Below are 17,160 nucleotides of genomic sequence, written 5' to 3'. Positions count from 1 at the left end.
CTCCAGCAACAGCTGAGCCCCCACAGGTCACACATATGGACATGGGGTGTATGTTTGTGTTTGCACGTCCTGATGGACACACATGACTATCTGCCAGTCAGCAGGAGTGTCCTGCGGCTGAGGTTTCCCCTCCACTGATACGGTTTTCACATGATCATAGAATCATAGAATAGTTTGGGTTGGAAAGGACCTTAAGATCATCTAGTTCCAACCCCCCTGCCATGGGCAGGGACACCTCAAACTAAACCATGTCACCCAAGGCCTCGTCCAACCTGGTCTTGAACACTGCCAGGGATGGAGCATTCACAACCTCGCTGGGCAACCCATTCCAGTGCCTCACCAGCCTAACAGGAAAGAATTTCCTCCTTATATCCAACCTAAACTTCCCCTGTTTAAGTTTTAACCCGTTACCCCTTGTCCTGTCACTACAGTCCCTAATGAAGAGTCCCTCTCCAGCATCCCTATAGGCCCCCTTCAGATACTGGAAGGCTGCTATGAGGTCTCCACGCAGCCTTCTCTTCTCCAGGCTGAACAGCCCCAACTTCCTCAGCCTGATGTTTGTTTCACGGATTATATGTGCCTGTGGTCTTGTGAAAAACAACACTGTAGTTTTTTTCAGTTATCCCTGTGCGTCCCTTTTCCCAAGCTCCCATGGTAACACCACCAGGACTGCAAGAACCAATTAAACATCACTGACTTCAGGCAAAGCCTAAATGTGCAGCAAGAAAAAAAGAAAACAAACATGCTCCATTAGCTGACAATTACCCATAACTTCGTTTTCTTCCAGTATCTGCAGCTAAAAGCCAAAGGGGAAAAGAATTTCAGCCTGGGATTTGAGTTCCCTGCGAGCTTGGGACACAGGGGTGCTCTTGTGTTTAAATGGATAGATTTGCCCATACAGCCACTCTGTAATGCTATCCATGTTATTCCAGCTGACAAGGTGACCCTTATTCAGTGGTTCCTGAGACCTCCCACCACACAAAACAACCAGCAGCTGCTCAGGCACTCCCTGTCCCTTTGCCCCCCAAGTAAAAAGAAGAAAAAAGCAAACACGAGGCCAACAGCTTCAGATACGTCAAAAAGGACAGACTGGCATCACCTTGTCTGCCATCAGCCCCAAAGGAACACAATTCATTTGAGAGATCTTTCTCACGCTCCTGAGAAAGCACAGCTCTTCTCATGCCAAGGAACGCAGATCACCTTTGTAGGATTACAGCTGCATGGTGAGAGCAATGCAGCTTTACCTTCCTATTCTGCTAAACTCAGGCAAGAGGTTTACACAGCACCAGCCTACAGCTGCTAAAACTTAAGGCTTTTTCAATGATTCTATGTTCCATAAAAGGCCATCTAACTCACAGTTTTAAAACCCATTTCAGAAATTGAGAGTGTTACGATAATCTTTGAAATGTCACTGATCTGCCATCAAAGTTACAGAATGAAATAAAACTCAATTTCAAAGATTGTGGGACCTAGTCTCTTCATTTCAGTGATACCTAGACCCATACACAGTCCTATTTCTGAACTGTGGAACTGATCTTAAGGCTGTTTCCAGACTATCTCAGCAGTGACAAACTCACCACAACGGACAGACCAGAGCTGTGAGAACTAGTCCACAAGAGAAAAGAAAGACAGGAGAGATGCCAGCAAAAAATAAAAGCTTGTTCCCGCATGCCTCAGGTTCATCTTTGAAGCTGATGAGTTTTGAAATGTGCTGTTTATTTTTCTTATTACTTGCCAATAATCTGTGTAAAATATGTCTTGGTTTGCATTTGGATAATAAACATAGTTTAATCAGCACCTCCGGTGCGTGCCTGTTAACCATCTTCTCAGTTACTCAGCATCAGCGGTCAAATCCCTTCCCTATCCAAAACTCCTACCCAGGATGTCTTCATAGACGTTCTCCTCAGATAAAGTGCGTGTGAGGGCCAGCTTGGTCTGCGCGTACCAATCCACCCGCCCGGTCTCAGACGATGACTGCAGCAAGTCTTCAAACTCGTATGACTTCCTGCACCATTGACGGGAGGGAAGAAGGAGCAAAGACGAGAGCCATACAGTTAACCAGCATTTATAACCAAGTAACAGCTAATTCACTGCTCCAACATGCCACGCAGTTGGCAAAATGAATTATGGAGAACATTTCACTGCCTCATCCCATATAAAGCATGAAAAAGTAACACTGGGATCAGTTATTTTTATCAGTCACACAAATAAAGGCATTTTGGGGACACCACAGATAATCTGGGTTGTCATGCCAACAGCACACTGTGAAGATACAAGTGTTAAGTGGTGCATTCTGCAACCCTGCAAAGAACTTGAGGCCATGAGAGGTCCCATTTACAACATAGATCCCACCCTTGGCAGGAATAGGGAGTCCAAAACCAGCTCTTTGTTTTTACCCATTCTGCCATCCTGCATGTGAGTACTGATTTCTTGCATTGCTCCATCAAGTGTCCTCCCCTACCAAACCTGTAAAGTTTCAATTTCCTTCCTGCAAATAAGCCAGGAAGTTTTAGGTGACAGTTTATGCAGAGGGTATTAGAAACAGCTGTGCATTTTACACTCCCCACCCCAAAATGTGTGACAATCATGTGAGAGGGGAGGGAAGGCAAGAAAGCACTCCAGAAGAATATATACGCATCAGATTCAGCTAGAGGCATAGGTTTACTAGGAACAGTGAAAACGCTGTGGTAGAGACTAAACATTATCATTCCAGACATCATTCCAGACCAGCCGTTGTAATTTTGTAATTAAATAGATTTTCTGCTAAAAAAAACAAAACCAAACCCCAAACCCTTCAATCTTGGGCTCGAAGGTTAAGCCACATAATACAGTGACTTTAAAGCCCAAATCTGCCATGACTTATCCCTTCACAATTACTCTGTGAGGCTGTTTGTGCTGGCCACTCACACATTCTCAGAGAGATGACTGAGTGTTGGTTATGGCCAGTAATGCTCTCTGGGGATTATGAGTGGAGGGAAGATCCACCTCTTCCAGAGAGATATGGGAAGGTGGGACTCCACCATCAACACTAACACCATTGTGAAACAGAGCTCAAATACCTGTGGTCAGCATTGTTCTTGTGCTTCCCACTCCAGAGCCTCCTGCTGACAGCTGATGGGGGAGGAGAAGAGGGCAGAGGTGGGGGAGGAATGGATGGCAGAGGAGGTAAGTTTCTTTTATTCCTAGCTGCTGGCACCCAGTCCTCTTCCCCTTCGTGTTTGAAAGTCCGCCGGGGCTTTGGCAGAGGGTTGATGAAGGGTTTCTTCTCTGGCACCCCTGGCTCAGTGTACACATTCTCCACCATGCAGCCCTTGGATTTCGCATGAGAAATTCTTACTTCTTCTAGAGTCCCAAAAATTGGCTCACTGATTTCAGAGTCCAACCCAAGAAGCCTTTTGTTGAGCTCAGCCCCACATACGCTCTCGTGGCTCTCGGAAGCAGTGTGTCCTTGTGCTGCCTTCTCCTGCAAGCACTGTGGGGAATAATAAGTACCAGGCAACTGTGGCTGCAGCTCTGCTGAGCCATCTTTCAAAGCCTTCTCTAGCTTCTTGACCTGACTAAGCACTGAAAGATTCTCCTTCTGGATCTCCCACTTCCCACCTTTCACCTCCTTGCATTTTCCAGGGCTTGATTCCACTTCCTTATCCTTTTGTGCTTCCCCCTTTTGCTCTGCTGCATGCCCTGTGCCTTTCTGAGTTCCTGCTTTCTGCTCATTCTCTTTGCCCACCCCTTTGCTCTCCAGTTCCCAGTTCTTATGTCTCTTGGTCTCCACCTTTCGAGTCACCAGTGCTTCCCCACTCATCTTCTCAGGTACAGAGGGCACCCTGTGCTCCTCTCTAACTCCCTGTTCCTCCTCTCTGCGAGGAGTAGACTGTGTTTCCTTTTTCCCTTCCCATTCTGAAATTTTGTCCTTGATGCTGAAGGACTTATTCCTCAAGCCAATTTTTCCAGGTGACTGTATATTCTGAGTGCCTCCTATCTGTCTCCTGATTTTACTGTTTTCTTTAACATTCAGATCCACAGATGGGTCGCTGATGATCATTTTGGGACTAAGCATGTTCTGCTGAAAGCAGTCTAGCTTTGGATCCAGCATCAAGTTCTCCAAGGCTCCCAGTGGGTTCTTCACCACAGAAGAAACTGGTTCAGCTTCAGGTGTTAAACCCAGGGTGACAGAGGCACCTTCAGAATACCTCTCACTCAAAAATCGACACGAAGGTCTTTCTAATTCCTTCACAGCTGCTGTATCAGTTTTATCTGCAAGCTTGATCCTACACACCAAAGACAAAAAGAGAGGAAACATTCACCATCACTGCTCACCCTTGGGTTAGTCCATTAATTCCAGAAGCTCTACTCGTAAATCTGGTAACAGTAAAGGATGCTAAAAACGAAGCACTTCAGAGACAGGTTTATGGGAGAGGGTGCTCAGGGAAAGGTGCTCTGTGCTCTAGCCAGAACACAATGCTGTCCTCTTGTTACAACTAAGACACAGTTTGATATGAAGTCTTTCTCTGTGCCAGAAGTAGGTGGCAGGTGAGAGAGGTAATTTTTGTACATCAGACATGCTGATACCAGTGAGAGAGGGTCACCAGCACTTTTCTCCATGCATGTTCAGATGTATTCGGACACCATCAGGGCACCAAGGAGGTCCAATGCAAATAAATGTGAAATGGACCAACAGTAGCAAAATTGCCGCTGTTAAACAGAGGAGAAAACATACCGTACAGCTGCCATTCCTCTAGTGCCTGCTCAGAGGATCTCTCTTTGTCCATACAAACGTTCCCCAAATGCCTATTAATGCACAAAGAATGTACTTTTAGCATTACATTTCTATGGCCCTATCATCCCAGGCCGTACATGGGCTTGGGCTCCCACGCACCCAGGCAAAGGATTAAACATCTTTGCTGCTTGAGTCCAAACTGAAAAAAAACCCTAATATATTTACTCTAGAGATTTCTAAGTGTGTGGTACCACAATATTGTGATATTTTATCACAACGTCCTAGCTGAACAGACAGTTATTCCAAACACAAAATATTTCTGAACCAAAGCACTCAGCCATGTCTCTGGGCTTGGGAAAGAGTATCAGGACAACACAATGTAGTTACTGAGATGCAAACCTGTGTCATTAGTCCCACTTAACCATGATCCAAACACTGAGATTTAACTTGGAAAACTGCTCCATTAACTTAAATGTATCAAGTGTGCCTCTTCCACAACTTAGTGCTCTTGTAAGAGGATACATGTGGATACTCTGTGCGCTGGCAGGCCTTGAGCTTTGTCCTGGAGTTAAGCAATGCTGGCAGCCATTGTAGCCTCAGCTGTAGTGCAAACTGAGTATGGGATGGGTTTCTAAGCAGAAATGGGACTCAAGCCAGATACTGCTCTTCTCTAGCTTCACAGATATTTTAACTCCTGGCTGTCTCAGTGACATCATGCTTCAGTTAAGAGGTAGCATTGAGAATACTGACCTTTCTCAAGGAGTAGGGCATTGCAGTGCTACTGCCCACTAGAAACCAAGGTTGGACACTGGGAAAAACCTGCAATGGGTGAGGACAGCAGGGCTTGTCTGAGAGGTCGGCAGAGCCTCCAGCATTAAAGACTTCAACTGCAGGTGGCGCAAACATTGACAGGGATCATCAAGCAGACCTCTCCTAGCACTGTGAGTCCAGAACACTATCAGTCTGGCTGGATGCTAAAATGCACAGTGCCACAGTCCTGAGATGGCAATGAAACCACCTGAGACCTACAGGGGTGTGTTTTAACGTGTGAAGAGAGAAGGACAGTGTGGAGCAGAAAGAATGTTTGCTTCCTTTGGTTTTCTTTCTCTTGGGGATCATAAACACTGTCAGTGAAGCATGGACAGCTCTCACCTCTGAAAAGACTTGCAGACACTGCTTTCAGTCTGGCTGCTCACATCGGCCACCTTGCTAGCTGTCATCATGTCAGCACACAGCAGAGCAGCAGGTCACCTGCAGACAGACACAAGGAAGAGGCATTACTCTGTGCTCAGCATCCTCCTCTCCTCCTTCTACACAAACTCATTTGCCTTTGAAATTCAGGAGAAGAGCAGAAGCAAGACATGACAGCATTCTGGGGACAGCCTCGGTTTCCTCTCCATGAAATGCAAAGAGGGGTGACAGCATTACCCCTCAGAAGCCCAGGGAGGAGTCAACAGGTTTTGAGGGCAAAACTTATCTTTGACTTGTCAACAGCAGCTGTACCATGACTTGGCTATGGAGCACGTTTCATGAAGATTTTATTGCTGCCAAAATCTCAGTGGACTTAGGGTTTTTTCTCTTACAGAAGACTAAACCAAAAGCAATTTTAAAACAACCTGTGTTAAAGCCACATGACCAAAGTGGCTCCTCTGCAATAGTGTGACAGTGTCACCAGCTTGGGACAGAAAACGTTTTAAGCTCTAAAGATACTGCACTGCAGCCACTGGTTTCCTTCTCTCTGCTGGGCCATGTTTGGCTGCTACTGCTCTGATTTCAGAGGACAACTCCACATGGGAGTAAGATAAATCAACTACAAAAATGAGTCATTCTGTTTGCCTTATGATTTCTAGCATTTATAGAGTGACTGTCCCTCTCTTTTGAGTCCTGCTGGTCAGTGCAGTTCAGAGAGACTCTGTCCTCTTTTTATTGCCCCACAATACTCATTAAATAAAAGAACTATTCTGTTACCCTGCAGCATCATCTCTTCTCACCTCCCACGGTGGTCTGCCTGGTCTACTTGAAGGTGTCACTTCCCATGGCAGAGGGTTGGAACCAGATGATCTTTAAGGTCCCTTCCAACCCAAATCATTCTGTGATTCTATAATCTTGTAGGTAATATTTGGAAGATATGCAGGCTCTCAAATCTGTGCACTTGGCTCATCTGCAGATGCTGCCCCACCATGTCTAGCAATTGGCAACAAGACTGAGAACCTCAGGAAATTTAGTAGGTCTTGTCATTAAAAGAATAAACCCCACCACAACAGAAATAGTAAAGAACAAAAGGATCTCTCGCTTCCACTGTTCATGTATTTTGAGCAAAGAGAGGAAAAAAGAAAGAAGAAAGAAGAAAAAAGACCAGTCGTTTGTTCAGTTTTCTCTCCCTCCCTTTAACCCACACTGGCAACGTTCCCAAGGCAAGGAGTGAACTCTGTGTCAACTCAATGTGTACACACTCGAGGCAGTTCATTGCTAGCCATTTAGCAGACTCTCACTCCCCAGACAATAAACCCCCTTGGCTTCTCTTCCTCATTAGTAACTGGAACAAACACCCACTTCACTCATAGACAGAGAACAGCCTCCCAACACTGACAAGAAAATTTACCAGCCCGAGGAACAAAATCTATTCATCCACCCATTAACTGCCATGGATTGAGAATAATGCAAACTGAACTCTCTCTCGGATCCATGGCCAAAGAGTGACTCACACGGGCATCAAAGCAGGCTCCTGCAAAGCTGCAACACAGCCTGCTCAGCATTTGGCTTACAGCATCCCTACCGCAGGGATGGTCTCTTCACTCACCACTTATGTAGTGTCTTGCACAGCAGTGTGAGTGGCCAGAACTCCTCAGCACTACCTTTAGCAGTAAGAAACATAACAACAATGGGAGTCGGCATACACACAGCCCCTGTGGCTGCGCTGCCACACCAATGTTTGCTTGTGATAAGCAACTCTGTCTTGAGAAGATCACACAATTTCCCCATCAGGAAACTCAATCTCTCAGCCTTTTCCAACAGCCCCCTAATAAACACTGCCTTGAAAACAACATCTGGCTATGAGCAAATACATGCTGGTGCTCAGAACAGTCACGTACCTGATATACTTCCCGCATGAGAGGCCAAAAAGAAGGTAATACAAAGTAAGAGGGGCACTCGTGGATGGGACTGCCCCATCACTCTTGGTGAGCAGAAGCGAGGCACAAAGCAGTTGCTGGGTGCTGCAAAAGAGCCTCCTGTGAAAGGAGCACTGCTGAAATCAGCAGAGCAGCATGACTTGGAGCCAAGGCCAGAGGGACATTTGTCCCCCACAGCCACCACATGTGGCAGGAGTAACCAAAGCAACGCACTAACACCAGGCAGATTAACAAGTGGACAAGGAGCTTCCAATGCAGCAACACAGCAGATGCTTCAATGTGACAACAACCAGGTACCTACCGACACACCCACTGATAACACATGCCACTCGGGGGCAAAGTCATCCCTGGGAGATACAGGGATTGCTGTGCCTTCACCCTCAAGCAGAAGAGTATATACCACTACACACAGGCTGGCATCAGCATCATCTAGGGGACTATTGTAGCACGTTAGCTGGTCTTGCCCAAAAGAGTAAGTAGTTATGCAAACACTGCAAGACATGGGGGAAGCACAGCCCCACAGCAACCCAAGCCCAGGGCCACCACTCCTGGCACGTGCATCCTGGAGCAAGATATAAAAGCCATAGAAAGGGAAAGAAGATGCTGAACTCCATTTGGAAAACCTCACTGCTTTGATTTATTCAGTAATCTCTGCCATTGTTTGGAGGAACAAAGCAGTCATCTGATACAGTTTCAAAATTAAACTGGGAAAGGAAGGACAGGGGAGGAGGTGGGAGGAAAGAGGGAGGGGAGGGAGCTCTCAAACCTGTTGGCCAGACCCTGGGAAGGATGTGAAGTCTCCCAGAAGAAGCCTCTCCACGTATCTCCCACACGCACCCGGCCTCACAATTCCCAGGGCCATGTGATAGAAGCTTCCTGCTACCAAGTGAAGCGAGACCTATCCCGACCTCTCTCTTCCAAACAGAGTTCCTGCCTGCTTTGTGTTCGTAAAGAGGCGTTTGTTTACTGATCTATCATTGGCATGCAGGAAACAGCCTTGAAATGAGCTGTAATCATCTGTCTCCAGCAATAGCTGTTTGACTTTCTTCTAATTTAAGTTTTCCTCCCGTTCCCCCTTCCCCATTGCCCTCTTCCCCACTTCCGATCCAAATGCTTTTGGAGTACGCACATCTGGTTCAGGGCACCAGATACCGCACGATGTTTCCAAAGCAACCAGCAAATAAAAGAGAGGCACTGACAGTAGGCACACTCCCACCCCCAAAAGACACAGAAGCCTTCCAAAGGAACACAAGCTAAGCTCCTTCAGGGAGAGGAAGAAACCAGCTTTGCCCACTGCATTTGGTACAGCCACCAAACCTGCAGAGCATCAAATGACCCGCAGTCTACATTATCAGAAACATACGTGGCCAGCATTCATGGTCACACATGTGGAGTCTTGCCTGTGATAAGGTCAGGCAGTGATGGCAGCAAGCCTCCCAGGCCTCCCTGCTTCACTAGTTTGTTTGTGGGGAATAAACCAAGCATACCTCAAAGGGTCTTGTGGCTTGGGGATAGGTATTACCATTGCCGCATGCTGGAGGGGCACAACTCAAGATTTTCTTCGCTCTGTTTATTCTGTATCTCGCACAAAAATCAGATCCAAGTCCATCACTGGACACTAGCCACACTGCTCGCAAATACAAACAGCAAGGCTTCACAGCACCAAACTCTCCTCCAAGGAGAAAAAAGACATGCTGCATTTCTTCTTAGTGCTCACGGAAACTGACTCTCCAGTTACTTTAATGAGGAACTTTGACCAGCTACACAAAGCCTGCAAGTAACCTCTTCACTTCAGAGCTTTACAGAACAAAGGGTGCAACAGACAGCAATAACACAACAATATATAACATACATATATCTGGAACAGGAAGGATGCCAAGAAGACAAAACACTAACAGGAAAATCATGAGTAAGGGGAAGTTAACAGTTAAAGCCTCCAAGGCTCCCTCCCCCAGCCCTTGCTGTTTGGAGCTGTTTCCCTCTGGGGGAAGAAGCAGGCATGAGGATGCATGCTTGCGCACATACACACAGGCTATTGCGTGGGTCCCTGCACACAGTCCCACCACCAAGCAGCATCCCTGGGCTGGGGTATAGGCATGTTGCCTTTTCCGGATCCCCAGCAGCTGACCTCAGGGGGTGAGCCCTTGCAGGGCAGAGGACACCAGCCATGTGGAGACAAGGCAACAGGCCCCCAAAGCAGGCTTCCCTGGCAGAACAGTGTGCGTGCAGAGGGGGAGTCACTGACTCGAGGTGCACACCACCAATATAATGGCAAGGCAAAGGTTTTCTAAGACTTGCGCTCAGGGTATTTGATCCAAAGCTTGACTACATGTGCCTTGAGTCTTCCCTAGCAGACAGCAGCAAGTTTCTTCTCAGAAGACGTCCATGAAGTCCACTTCTTTCATGTGCCAGTCAGCCCTGCAGGTGAGTGTACCCCAAGGTCTGGGAGGTCAGGCCACCTCTGCAACAGCAGAACTTATCAGCAGCATCCAGTGAAGAGGACAATTCAGCTTACACATGAGAAAAAACTTTTTAATGATAGAGCGACTGAGCACCAGAGAGGTTGTGAAGGCCTTATCTTTGGAGATGCTCAAAACCTGACTGGACGATGTCCTGAGTGAGTTCCTCTATGTGACCTCACTCTGAGCAGTGGCCTGGACCTGGCCACCACCAGAGGTGCCTTCACTCTGCCATTCTGTGCTGGGCAGGGTTAGTTCGGGGCAAGGGGAGCTGTCACTTCTTTGCAGGCACTGACTGTCCTGGCCACGGAGTCTGAAGACACTAGCAGCGGGATTGTTCTTCACCACACTCATAACGGGATCCTAACTGTAGCCAGTCAGGCCCATGTCATTTATTAAAGGAAAAAAAGCAGGATAAACTTACATAAATATAGCCATGAAGGACCAATGACTGGGAAGCAACATATTCCTACAGTATCTTTTAGAGCCAGATCCCACACAGCCTCCTATCCCCCTTGCCCCATTCTTTCCTAACTTTTTCCCTTTGATCTATCATATCTTCCACCACAGGGCTTACAAGGGGGTCAAGAGAACCCCATGTGTCAAAACAAACTGTATTTTCAAAAACCCCAAGTGGAATCGATGTACCACAACCTCTCCCTTTGTGCATGCACCCCATGGCAAAAGAACAGCGCTGCAATGCGAGGAATGAAGAAACTCACAGTGTTGGCGTTCAGCCTGCGTGCAGAAAAGCTGTGTTGTATGTTATGATATGTCTTTATTTTTATGATATAATTCATCCTACTGACCTTCTCCCTCCCTAAGCCCAAGAACAAACTGCCTGCTTGTGTGTCACTAACCTGATTTAAAGGATTACTATGGTTAAAGGGACTGCCCTGCTTCTCCCTCTCAGTCCCTGCTCCTCCCTTGGGTGCCAGCAATGTGTCTCCTGGTTAAGAACATGCCTGATCAGATCTAATAGTTGTCCTTGACTAAGTGTGTGCCTACTTTTTCCTCCCTTCTTGCTCCTGCTTCCTTTGTATCCATTCCAGTGCTTGCAAATCCCTTTCTGAGCTAGCAAGGGCTATCAAGCTACCTTGTTCAACTCACTAAACCAGCCAAGAAAAAAAGGGGGTGGGGGAAAGCAAAAAGTTTTCTGCTCAGATAGTGACATCAGTCACCTGTCATGGAAAACCTGATAGGCACTGAGGCACATGGAAGGCAAGGGATGAAATCATAATGCAGGGACAGTTTCACTGAATATTTTGTTTTCTCCTCACTGCTTCCCCTGAAGGCAATTTGTTGCTCACCATATAAATGGCAAACTGGGTTGCACAGACTATGGGCAAAACTACAATTCGCTCTTAGTACAGGGACAAGCAAGACTTGATTTTTCAAACCATTGTAAGTGCAAGCCCCGCTGCCTTCACAAGCGGCTGGGAAGCCAGGCCCACAGCCCCACATCTGACACCCAGGCCAGGAACAAACAGCTGGAAAAAATCTTGCTTTCAGGATTTGTCCAACACGATGGTGAGCTCTTGGAAGGGCAGGTGAGAAGGTTCCTAGCCATTTCTCCTTCAGTACCCGCCAAATTAAGCAAGGAACCCCTACAGACACCCAATTCACTTGCTGCGTTACCCAGTTTCACCTCCAGAGCAGGACACCTCTGTTGCACTGATGGAGATCACAGACATACCAAACTATGTCTGCACTGCCTGCCCAGTCAAGCCTGACATGTTTTTTAAGTTTGACCCCATCTTGCAAAAAACTTCTCTCATCTGTACCCCCTTCTTGCATGCTAGATCCTTGTTACATGCATTCTTCTTCAAGTACTCAATGCCAGTCCATGCTTCCAAGGTCTCCCCTTGATCAAACAGCCTGGGTTTAACGCTCTGGGTTCATTATTCAAGTCCTAGTTTCCTCACCCACTGCTAATCTCACACTGTCAGCTATCCCAGCCAGGCCCTCTCTGTCCTTCCCCATCCTCCCCACCACCACTTCCCTGCATCCCCCTCTTTCCAGTTCTGTCCTGTCAAATCAGTGCTTAGCCAGCATAGCTTGTCCAAATATCTTCCTTCCACCCTAAGGATTTTCTACGATGGCTCCTAGCTACAGACTCCTTCGCCCTTTACTTCTTCCTCCCTGCCCAAACTAATATCCCTTATCCCATATCCCTTATGGGCCCTCAGCCCTCCATCACTCGTGTCCTACCTCCTTGCTCCACCAGAAACAGCCTTTCCTCCACACCTACAGCCTCAGTAAGCCCCTTCCACTCAATCTACTACCTTAGAAGCTGCTTCCCTACAGCTTCCATGGTTTTCTCTTTTTACCTGCCCCCAGGCATAGTGTCACCAGAACAAAGTTACCTGACACCAGACTGTCTGGTGCAGAACTTGAGGGAGAAATTGAGGAGCAGAACCTAAGGAGCTTATACATTTCCCCGGGTTTTAGATCCACTACAGCTCTCTCCTGGCTACCAAACATCCCAAACTCCTGGATATAGCTTCTGCACGTCCACAGTGCTTACCTGAGACAACACTTGCCCTGCATAGTCTGCACCTACCTGTTGAAGACATTGGACTCCATACACACATTCCCACTGTCAATATCCTGAGCGGATCCCACGCCTCTCCCTGATTGCATACCCATGTGTACACAGTGTAGCAATTATTTCTTCAGAAGTAGAATGACTGCATCTTTATGTCCAAATCATTGACCTTGACTAGGACCGAGGACCTTTTCCTTCCTTCCTAGTCCAGGCTTTGCCTCTTCTGGGTATTAGTAAATAAAGCCATTTCTACCTCTTTTCTGCTATGGTCCCAGAGGGATAATCAGTGGCACAGCAGAAACAAAATCCTGGTAGTCTAGTCCACTGTTCCTGGTCAGAGATTTACAAGGAGGTCCTACTGAATTCCATAAATGTATTCTGTACCACCTATCAGGTAGCCAGCCTTTGGCTCAGAACTGCAAAGGCTGTATATCCATCCATATATGACTCTCAGGTTGGGGTTTTATTACAGAAGCAGTGTTAGGACTGGGTTTGCAACAAGGCTTTGCCTGGAAAGAAGCTAACCTTCAGCAATGAGGAGAGGGGAGCCAGCAGGATGTGCTGTGGGCAATACTGGTGATCACCCTGTGCCTCAATTGCTTCCTTAGGCCACACCTGTTCTGTAGTAAAGCAGCTGGACCCTTCAGAAACTACTCTCACCTCCTGTCCATTACTTCCCTCCACCACCCATTTGCTGAAGGTTGTAGGTCAAACTTCGCAGTGATAGCAACATCATCTGCCTGGCATGGGGAGCTAGAAGGACAGCGCATTCAGGAATAAGGTAACTACTGAAGATTTCAGCTACTAAAAATAATTAAAACCTCTGCTGACCATGTGCCAGCTGAAATCTTCTTCCCACACAGTCTTGGAAAAGTTAAGGTAGAGATGACACAGGAGTGGCAAAGGACAAATTCCTGCTCCAAATAACATTTCTGTTTCAAAGCATAAGATTAGTCCTAGCAAAAGAAAAGCCTGATGTACTTTCTAGCACAGGTGAAGCAACACGTTTTTCTCCCCTAGCCTCACTCTTTGAAACAGGTGAAACATTTTGGCTGAAGGCTTTCAGAAGTAATTCAGCCAGAGGCAATGCTCAGCATGGAAAACTGCAAGCCTAAACAAAAAATAAGTTGACCTGAATACAGAATTCAAACCCAAGGTCTCACAATGTGAACTGTCTTCTGTTAAAGGTGTCTTCTGTTAAAGGTGGGGCTCATTGCACCCACTACTATTACGCCTGTCCCACATTTCCCATTGTCTGATTTTCTCTTTGTTCTTCCCTCTAAACATAAAACAAACAGAAAAAAAAGCTCAACAACTAAAAGGGTACTCGACATCCCTCCAGTTTCCTTCAGGCAACCACACCCTCTGCTAGAAAACACAGCATTTTCCAGGGTCAGTGGTGCGATGTTACATGACCACCTCAAACAAACCAGCAATGCTCTTCTTTCTAATTCACTGCTCACAGGTTAAGTCCTGCACCTACAGAAGGTAAAGACTGTTACTCTTTGTGGTGGTGGGTTTGGTTTCTATTAATGCTTAGAAACATGATGAATCTTCACTCCTGCAGGTAAGTTAACAAATACTAAGAAAAAGTTCACATGGGAAGGAAGAGAAAGCTTCGGTATTCCCAAATCTGACTGATAGAATGAAGTGTAATTGCAATGTTTAGTGGAACAACATATTTCAGGCTAGGCTTTCTACAGATAAGTCATGAACAAAAGATTTAAAGAAAATCTATTTCCAGATGGAGAAACCAAGAGCCTGGGAAGTGAAAGGAGAAACAGAGAACAGCTCTTGTGCGACGGTTCTTGGCAACACTAGATCATCTCCCTATGATTTAGACACGGCCTTAGCACTTGTGTGCAAACAGTTGGGCTGCTCAGCCCCTTTCAAAGTGGGATAACATTTAATTACAGTTTGCAGCCTAATAAATGAAAATTCAGACACTTCAAGTCAAGGCTGAAGAAGACATCAGCAGTGAATCCTGTGTTACCGAAGCAATCACGAGCTTGCTGATGACATCAGTGGAGCCGGTGTTTCATACCTGCTTTTTTTTGGCTTTGAAACTACCCACATACAAGATGACTGTAGTCAATATGGAGTAAAACAAAAGAAATATGGACCAGATTTACATGAGCATGCATTTGCCAGCAGAAGAGTCTATGCCACATGGAGAGGCAGGATTTCTAGCAGAGGCAGTGGAACTGGCTTCAGTCCCCAAAAAGATGAAACTACACTATCAAATATGCATTTCTACCAGTGTAGAAACTGATAGAAATACTGGTGTAGATACTTTCTCTTCTTTGACAGAAATGCTGTGCTACAAATATACCAGTCTTACTACAGCAGTGAATAACTTATAGTGTAAAAAGCATTGGAAAGAAATCAGAGTCATTATTACGCTTATAAGAAATGCAAATATTTGACAGCATATATTTGACAGCATAGGAAGCAACATGCCACTAAAATACAGAGTTTAGCTCATGAAACACACTGGAATTCATTTTTGATGTGGTGAGATAACCTCTGCTATTCTAGCATAAATGGGACCCGAAAAGGTCCCTTCGAGGAGCAAGTCTGCAAAGAGTTTCCTGGCAGGAAGACAAATTGTCTCACATTCAGAAAGGAAGTAAGAGCATTAAAATGAAGAACTTCAACTGCTTCCAAAACAAGTTATCATTGGGGAAGACAAATGGAGCCTCAGCAGATCTTTCCTTCAGTGGCCTTCACCCTGCAGGATGCTGACTCTTGCCCCTCCTGATGATGATTTGGCACACAGCTTCCTGAAGTGTGCATCGCCACAACCTTGGGGGACCATCTGCACAGCTGCATGCTCCAGAAGACTTTCCTGTACCAGCTCCGAGTCCTGCTCCTACAGTCTGTCTCAATTAAGCACCACCTTCTGAGCTCAAGCAAAAAGTCACCTGTAGATTGCTTTTTGGGTTCCAGAGACCCTGCTTTCTCCTGCCTTGCTCAACCTCCTCTTTCCTCCCACCCTCACTATCTCACGTATCTTGGCTATCACAGATGTAGAACTTGCTTATTGCAGATCTTAGTCCTTATCAAAAGCTTTCAACCAGAGTGCAGCACACCATTCCCTCGTTCAACCTTCCTCAGCAGAGAGCAGGGCCAGGCAGCACATGAACCACTAAAGATTTACCCATCACGAGGACGAAACATCTCCAGAGAAGAAAAACCTCTGCAGAGAGGCCTTGCATTTATTTATTTGTTAAGGAGGAAAGCTGCTCTCTGTGGGTGTGTGCATGCCAGTGTTGTCAGGACAATAGGAAAAAGGACATTGGAGGGGTGCTGCCAGGAAACAGTCGGCCATCTGCCCGTGTGCAGAGCAGTTTTTCCTCTTCTTTTGTGCTAAGAGGAATGTATCTAAGAGCCGCCATCGGCCTGCGCTGGAGGAAATCTGAGAGCCCGTGCTCTGTGCTCTGCCTGGGAGAGGAAGCGTGGGGGAGGGAGCCAGCCCAGGCCCTGTGGTTACAGCGGTCGCTGCACTCACAGCCAATAAAAGTGGAGAAAAAAAAACTAACCAAAACCTCCAAATCATAGGGAAAATCGGTTTTCCTCCTCCACCCTTTCACTCTCACATGTAGGTTCGATACTCTCTCCCTCCCAGGGTGATTCCAAGCACAGGAACTGCTGAAGGGGCTCAGCAGAGGAGGGTGGCAAGAGGGCCTAGGGAAACACATGGGTTTCTCCCGATGCTGACACTGGTGCTTCTGGACAAGAATGAAACATGAAAATCAACTCGCATCACCATGTTGCTCATCCACCCCGCCCTCCCAGCAGCCAGCATTTAGCAAGCCAAGCACAATACAGATTGAAGAAGGACCCTTTGCTCTTTGGCTTCCCAAACCACCAAACAAAGGTAAAGCATAAGAAGCAAGTCTATTGCATACAACTGTCTATACATTCTCCCCATGGGCTTTGGTACAGCTTCTGACTAGAAAACTATGTGACAGGAAGGAAAGAAAGGATCTGATCTTCTCTGGGTACTGTGTCAAGCAAAAATGCTGTCAAGACACCATGATGGCTTGGTGGCACATTCCTCTGCCACCTTTGTGGCAGAAAAGCACCATGGAAATAAATAAAGGTAAAATTTTCAGCAGTGACTCCATGACTTTGAAGTTTAAGACCCGTTTTCAAAACCAACTGAGGATCAGATTTTTTTTTAAACAAACACCATAAAGGCAGCTAACATTTTCAAAGAATTGTAAGAACGCAATTACTTTTCACTAATTCCAACAGGAGATGTCTAGGTGTGGCTGGGAAGACTGAGAGAACATCTGTCTG

At 46.5% G+C, this 17,160-nt stretch overlaps 1 protein-coding gene across 2 annotated transcripts in view; it reads right to left on the bottom strand.

Moving 5' to 3' along the window:
* DENND2A (DENN domain containing 2A) overlaps positions 1-17,160 on the bottom strand; it is a 61,877-nt gene that overhangs the window by 31,958 nt on the left and 12,759 nt on the right. For both annotated transcript variants that reach the window (XM_057427859.1, XM_057427860.1), the window contains exons 2-4: positions 5,870-5,968; positions 3,060-4,268; positions 1,878-2,005 (exon numbers count right to left, since the gene is read on the bottom strand). In XM_057427859.1, coding sequence (XP_057283842.1) covers positions 1,878-2,005; positions 3,060-4,268; positions 5,870-5,940 — 1,408 coding nt within the window. In that variant the 5' untranslated portion in view covers positions 5,941-5,968. The remainder of the gene's footprint in view (positions 1-1,877; positions 2,006-3,059; positions 4,269-5,869; positions 5,969-17,160) is intronic.

The sequence above is a fragment of the Pezoporus wallicus genome, unplaced genomic scaffold, assembly GCF_028554395.1.
Source record: "Pezoporus wallicus isolate ANWC-B61680 ecotype Strahan unplaced genomic scaffold, APGP_CSIRO_Pwel_v1 contig_2908, whole genome shotgun sequence".
NCBI lineage: Eukaryota > Metazoa > Chordata > Aves > Psittaciformes > Psittacidae > Pezoporus > Pezoporus wallicus.
This window is presented reverse-complemented; position numbering and strand designations above follow the sequence as displayed.